At 37.3% G+C, this 7,453-nt stretch overlaps 1 protein-coding gene across 2 annotated transcripts in view; it reads left to right on the top strand.

Annotated features, from left to right (window-relative positions):
• Positions 1-7,453, top strand: part of tsc22d2 (TSC22 domain family 2) — a 43,738-nt gene that overhangs the window by 11,434 nt on the left and 24,851 nt on the right. The window contains exon 2 of one of the 2 annotated variants that reach the window (XM_056447639.1): positions 6,548-6,610. The exons of the other annotated variant lie outside the window; for it this stretch is intronic. Within the exon in view, the coding sequence (XP_056303614.1) occupies positions 6,548-6,610 (63 nt within the window). The remainder of the gene's footprint in view (positions 1-6,547; positions 6,611-7,453) is intronic. 2 annotated transcript variants of the gene reach the window in all.

The following is a 7,453-nucleotide window of genomic DNA, read 5'->3' as shown; positions in this document are numbered from 1 at the left end:
TTCATGGTGAACGAAAAGTACTGCGGTAATGGTATATAAATGCTGCTTTTTCTCCTTGCATGTTTGCGTCGGAAGTTTGGTTTCCTTTTGTTGAACGAGAAAACAGATTACTGCCATTCACACATCAGTTGTTGTCCATTTGGTGTGTTCACCTGCTGCTTTTTGGTCCAGACATGACAACACAGTTGGTTTTTGTCAGCATTAGTTGTTTGTTGGGTTGGGTATTATTAGAGTTTTATCGATTTTGATTCCGCCAATCGATTTCGCTTCTAATCGGTTCTAATATATATATATTGCATCACCAAAAATGATTAAGCTCGTGTCCAAGTGTTGTGCGGTAAGTCGATATATCGATTATTGTGGTTATTGACAGGCCTAAAGCAAACATCCTGACTGTAATCATAGTGGTCATCCACATCATTTTCTTTCCCGCTTTCACCTGCAAACCTCATTCATGTACTGAGTGATCAAAGAAGACGGAAAGTTCCTAAACTGTGCACAAGTTATCAAAAGACACACAGGCTAGTCAGCAGGCTAATAGCAGGTGTCCAGAGAGCGTGCGCTGCAGACCCACTGCCTCCAATTGACCTATTTGTGCGGATTCATTGTTCTTGGAGCTGTAGAGTTATTAAACCTGTTCCTCTGCGCTGCTCCGCCTCCTGCACACCCGCAGGGCAATTCCTTCTGTCAGTCATCATCTTTTTGGTGGAAACATGAAAGAATTTTCCACTAGTGCTTGTTTTGTGCAGCGTTTGAAAGAATTTCACTAAGTATCCTCTCAGGGTGAAATATTTCCTTAGTTTTTACTGCATTTGTTTCCGTTTTGTCTGAAGTTACGCAACTCTTTAGGTCTATAGGGTGAATTTCCATGACGTCCCCATTTGTTAATATTTATAGATGTATACAGTGCTCAACATATACAAGATCACCCCTCACAAATCTCTCAGTTGAATGAATACTTTCTACAGGGAGCTTTACAATATTATATTTGTACATCTACATTAGATTAGTCAGTACTGAAGCCAAATCTGAAGCTAATCTTAACAAAATAACTGATGATCCAAATGAAAGGAAACACCAAAACACATTTTTTGGAATGTTGACAGTCATATATGTGTCCCACGCTGCTATAAACGCTATATATTTAGCTAAAAAGCGAGAATTTTTGCGTTATTTAGAGCAAATTCGTTCTTCCGGTTTGATAATAAATGTTGAAGCTGCGTCACGGCCATGAGATCATTGTGTAAATTCCAGCATGTACACTGGATGTCTTTACTGGCGGCTACAACGTGACGTCTTTGAGTTCTCATCATTAATTCAAGAGAAAGACTTGGTTCGAATCAGTGCGCTCTATTGTGTATGAGGTGCAACTTTATTAATATCCACGATCAAGCTTCAAAGACTGATTTACCTGTTACTGTGTTCAGAAAGACGCCATGTTGCGTTGCCAACCGTAATTAAAACAAGTGGAAGACGAAGAGTTGTTCAGAGACATGGGTCGTCAGTGTTGCATTTAGAAATGTGCCGCAATTACAGTTTTGTTTCCATTAACACAGCTCGCATGTGGACCCACATGTGTGGATTACAGTGGTCTGCTAACATGCAATAAAAATATGTTTGTAAGGACAACACTGGAACCTCATCTTTTTTTGAAAGGAGATGAGCGGCAAATCCGGATTTCACCATTTCCAGATGTGAAAAGCTCTTGGGTAAAACAGCTCCTTACAAACATATTTCTGTCACATGTTAGCAGACCTCTGTAAGGTCCCCGCATGTGTGGGAAATGGAAACAACTTTCGTTGCAGCACATTTATTAAAACAACACCGACGACCCATGTCTCCGAACAATTATTCTTGTTCCACTTGTTTTAATTACGGTTTACAACCCTAACATGGCGTCTCTCTGAACTCTGTAACAGGTGTAATGACCCGTTACTGTTGATAAAATTTCCTAATGAATGAATTCCACACATTCATAAATTATAATTAAAGCATAATCTATTAAATATGCTATATAGTGCTGCTCACTCTTACTTTTTTTAGTGTAGTTAGTTAATTTCCAGTGCAGTTAACCTTTGTAAAACCAAATAACTATTTAATTTTTCCTAATAGAATTGAGCAGTTGTGTTGAGGCTGTTGGCATAGTAGACAGCTGCATTGTAGTCATAAATGTTAAGTTAATCAGTGTCAGCTCTTCAACCCTTTTTTCTGTTGGTGCAGAAACTACCACTACCAATTTACCCTGCTGTTAAGTGTTACCATTTTTGTTTCTTACAAGAAGCATCAAGTCAAATGCGGAACAAGCTACACACGCCATTTATCAAATGCACTGATCTGCAGCTCCACTCAGCTCTGTTATAGATTGTTTATTAATAGTTTTAAAATGAGGTAATATTGCATGTGTTGCTAGAATCGTGTGGTTATATGCATCTCGTTTGAACAACTTATTGAATGCTTAAGTCTATTTACTTATAATTTAATTAAATTACAGCATCGATGCTGTAAAAGGAACTTAATGAATTTGAAAACAGTCACATAAACCTTTCACCGGATGTTTAGCAGTGGCTGAATAACACTGTGCATATACAGGGTGTCTGCGGGGTCTGAAAATGTTCAATTTTAGGCCTTAAAGTCTTACATTTGCTGAAATATTATGTTGTAGGTCATAAATCATTTTAAACAGGTTTTCATTTTTCTTTGTCCATGTAAAGTTAGCAAATCAGGCAAAGACCCATCCAATCACCAGCAATACAGTACTAGTTTATTTACTTAATTTTTTTAAGGTTTTATTTGGGCCATTAGGAAAAAGTCCTTAGCGTTTAGCCCTGTATAAGTCTGATTCTGAAAGTCTGAAATTTCTTTCTTAATGGTCTTAAAAAGGTCTTAAAAGCCTTAAATTTGACTTGATGAAACCTGCAGAGTCCCTTATGTAGCCCTGGTGGAATTGGTGCCACATGTTAAAGGTGCTGTATGTCAGTTTTTAAGCATAAAAGTGCCATCATATGTGTGCAGATATTCAGAAACATGCTCAGTGAACATTCTTGTGTATCTGTAAAACAATGCTGAAGTCAGATATTTTGCAATGTGTGTTACGTGCCGGAACGGCTGTCTTTGTTTTGGTTCTTTTAACCCACCCAATACTAGTTTAGCCAATTATATTTCAGCACCCCGGATTGTCTTGGTGGAAAACAGTGTACTTCATTCATTCATATAGTCAGGAAGGCTCTTAAAGCATGCTTTCGTGACTGAAATGCGACCTCCAGTGGATAGTCGCAGCCTTCGAAATGAGACACCGATTCAGAGTTTCACACCTCATGTGAATCTGTGTCTCATTTCAGAGTTAGTGGTTATTAATTAGCGAATAATATAAATATTACGAACGTAAACATTAGGTGAGCAGGTTACATTGTAACCCAGTGTCCTACCAACACGCTACGTGACAAGGTTCGCAGTGATCAGCAATTGGGCTGTTTGCATCAGACGAAACATGACAGGAATGTAAATACAGCCATTCAGAAGTACAGAATAGTGCACTCGCTGCACTCCAGCACAATGGTAAGGTTTATAATCTAATGAATGCATATTAAAGCTTTAACATTATTAAATGTAGATGCTGCATCACTGATATGTGTTGGTTTGGACTGAGTCACGGTTCTAAAGTTCAATTTCAATCTGTTTATTTTATTTTCCAGATCTGAGGTGAACTATCTGCTGCTGCTTTCAGTAGTATGGCAATAAATGTGATGTAAAAGGGCATTCAGACTCACATTCTTAGCATTTAACTCTGAATAAAGCACATGAGGTGATCAGTTTGTCCTGTTTTCAGCTGCAAGAAATATAATTTCTAAAATATACATTTCAGGTGTTGGTTAGGACAAAAACTCCTGTTAATATGGAAAACACTCCTTCTATCGTGCGCCGTTGCTTTTATTTACAACACAACTTGCATCAGCCTTTAGGCTTCATTGTCAGCTTCGCTCCTGTTGGTGTCGTCAATCTGGCAACCTGCGCTTGCATGTGCTTTAAACCAGCCATGCAATACCTATTTCAACCACTGGGTGTCAAATTTACACACTGCACCTTTAACCCGGAGGCCAAAAAAGTTTGCTTTAAAACCACAATTAAGCTTTTTTATGCTTTTATAAATAGCCCTATATTCTTGATGCTTTTCTAAATAAGCCTATAAATCGTCTCTTTAAAAGAAATCATAACTACAGAATGATCATTTGCAAAACTGTTCATTGAAAGGTCATTCAATGCACTAAAATGTCTCCAACAACCAATATTTTCATGTTGCTTTAACTTATTTCTCTACATTAATCTCCTTTCAACTCAATTTAAGTCACACGAGTTTAACCGAATATTTATTGTCAGGTTTGACTGATGTAAGATGAGATGACTGGAAAAGTTAATTTGGTTGAACTAAAAAACGTAAGGCAGGCAGAATATTTTTATTTGTAATAGTGTGCATCTTTGTGGCTCTTTATTACAGAATCTAGACGTCAAAGCAATACCAGCGTAGCCTGATTGATCAAAATAAATAGGTCACAGGATAAGTCCCTTTGTAGCGTTCGCTGTGTTGCATGATCGACCATCGAAAATTCAGCGAAACGTCTTTTAGTTAAGCTCTGTCAACTTGGCCATGGATCAATGTGATCATTTGTGTAGGGGATCCAATGTCTCACACTGGCTGTTCTGACTCTTCCTGTTTGACGTATTCAGCTATGAATCCTTCAGGGCTCTTGCTGGGGGGCCGACGCCAGTGCTGCTTCACACCCTGTCCTTTTACAGGCTTCATTGTGGTACACCCAAAAATGAAAATTCTGTACACGTGTAAAAGCCCAATTTCAATTTCTGGGTCAAGTGATCGTCATACGCCCGAGGCATATCCACCGATGCTGTTGTAAGCATCTATACTGCACTGTAAATATCGCTAGGATCCACACAGGTGACTTGTGTTAGGTAGGACTATCATAATAATGAGTTTTTGTTGTGTGATATAATAACTATATAACAGCATAATAATGTAAATAGCCATGGACACTTTAAAATACTTAGCATTCTTAAGGTTATTTAGATTCCATAATTTGTTGTTATTAATGTAAATGTCTTATTATATGTACTATTAAATGTCCTGTTAGGTAAGTGTCCAATTATAAACATGGACAGTGGTAAGGTAGAACATAAATGTCAGTGTTATATGGCTTTAGCATTATTTGTGAGTTTGTAAAGATATATTGCAGCGGCAAAAATTATTGAGGTCATCTCCAAGTATTTCACGATAAGTCGATATATTGATTATTGTGACAGGCCTAGTGTTAGGACAACACAAAGAAATTAAGTTGACTTATTCGTTTTTACAAATTGTAGTGGATTGAACATAAAACAATTAAGTTTTCATTAATTGATTCATTTTCTTTTCTGCTTAGTCCCTTTATTAATCTGGGGTCGCCACAGCGCAATGAACCGCCAACTTATCCAACATATGTTTTATGCAGTGGATGCCCTTTCAGCTGAAACCCATCACTGGGAAACACCCAAACATGCTAATTAGATAATATATAATTTTTTAATCTTAAATTTTTTAAAAAACTAATATCTTGCAAAATATTGAGAAAAATAAGAAAAAATCTTTTTATTAGAATTTTATTCTTATTTTTTAATAAAAATATAATATTTTGTTTATTTAACTCAAAAACTCAGATTATACTGATTTAAAAAAATTGTCAGAGAGTTATTGGAGCAGACTTTGTTTTTTCCAGTAAGCATGTTCAGTTGATAATGATGATAATAATAGTAATAATAATAATGCATTTTATTTGTATTATGCTCATCAAAAACCCAAATCACTACAATAGAAGACTTTTAAACACATAAAATAATAAAAAAAAAATAAAAAGATTTGTAACAGATTACTAAAGATTAGTAACAACTTTCCTTTTGATGCATTGTTAGTTTTTGTGCAGCGTCAGATTTAATTTAGCTGTCTTTGCCCTATTGACTTCCATTATAACTACATTTTGGATTGCAAAGCCATAACACCATATAATTGTGCATTCTTGATTGTTGGTGGTTTTCCCTGTTGGGAAGAGGTAAAATCAGTAATTTTTACTGTTGATCATCAGTAGGCAGCATTAATCCTTTAGATCGGCCTGTGCAAAAAAAAAAGCTTGGTGTCTGTATTTATATGGAGTATAAGAGCAAATGAAAGTGTATGTGTGTGTCACTGAGTGTGTGATCTTTGTGCACTTACCTTGATGTGTCTGAGAAAATCAAGATATACACATCAGCTCTCAGAACTACATGGAGTAAACAAAAACAAGGACTGTGTGTATTTATGCACTGGCTTTGTTGTCTCGTTTTTAACCCCATAGAGTGCTTTAGATATTAAATGCCACTTCACATCCGCCTTACGGATTCCAACAACCTTTTGATTTCTTTCAATCAAAGCAACATTTGTTTTGATCTTTCCCTCCAAAACCTTTGAGATTGTCTTGCCTTATTCATATTTCTCTCTTTCTTTCTGTTTCTTTTGTTTATCTGCAAGGAACCCCTCTACTGCTTTCTATCAAGCGTTCCCAAACGGCAGGTCGAAGGCCATCAGTGATGGGTATGATCACTGTGTGTGTATTACATTGCACTCTTGGCAGCTGTGCGTGTGCATGGAGTGAGCATGGCATTTTCTGGAAGTGGTTTCAGGCTCATGTGTCTTAACACCGCTCCTGAATATTGGACCATTTTCATGCGTTTACACAGTTGTTAACATTATAAGGCTTGGCATTAAACTACTAAAAAAGTGCTTAACACTGCTGTGAAGATGCTTCTAATATGCAACAACAATGGATTTCCTTTCTCTCGTCTGTTTATTAAGTGTTGTCTTGTTTTGTTTTTGCTATTGGACTGATTCAACTGACTACGTTGGCTTTAGGGAAGGTCAGCAGTGTGAAAAGTGTCCATTATTTACTCTGGAGTTCATTAAAAGATGTCATCCTTCATTGGCCCTGTTCACGCCTGCTATTAAAATGTTTTTCATCAATCCCGTCACTAGTGGACTTTGCTATTTATAGGTGTAAGCAGGGTCTAAGGCCCCATTTACACTGTCAGGTCTTGATTGCCAATTCCGATTTGTTGCCTACATCTGATTTTTGTTTGTCTGTTCGTTTAATAGTGATCCATATCTGATTCATGTATTTACACTTGCCATACAATTTACAACGTCGCGCATGAGTAAAGGCGGGTTCTAGCATCTGAGCATCACATGAATCAGTCTCATGTTCTCCACTCCTCCATGACCACCACAGTAGCTGCTCAGGATACGGCCTGGTCCAGGATATGGAAACCTTGGGATCATCTCGTCGTTGGTCTTGGATCGAATCAGTGACTCTGCATAGTCTGAGGGCCTCGGGAAGAGTATCCCCAGGTGGAAATGGAGAATAAAGAGAATAATTAGCGT

The sequence above is a fragment of the Danio aesculapii genome, chromosome 22 (genome assembly GCF_903798145.1).
Source record: "Danio aesculapii chromosome 22, fDanAes4.1, whole genome shotgun sequence".
Taxonomy (NCBI): Eukaryota; Metazoa; Chordata; class Actinopteri; order Cypriniformes; family Danionidae; genus Danio; species Danio aesculapii.
This window is presented reverse-complemented; position numbering and strand designations above follow the sequence as displayed.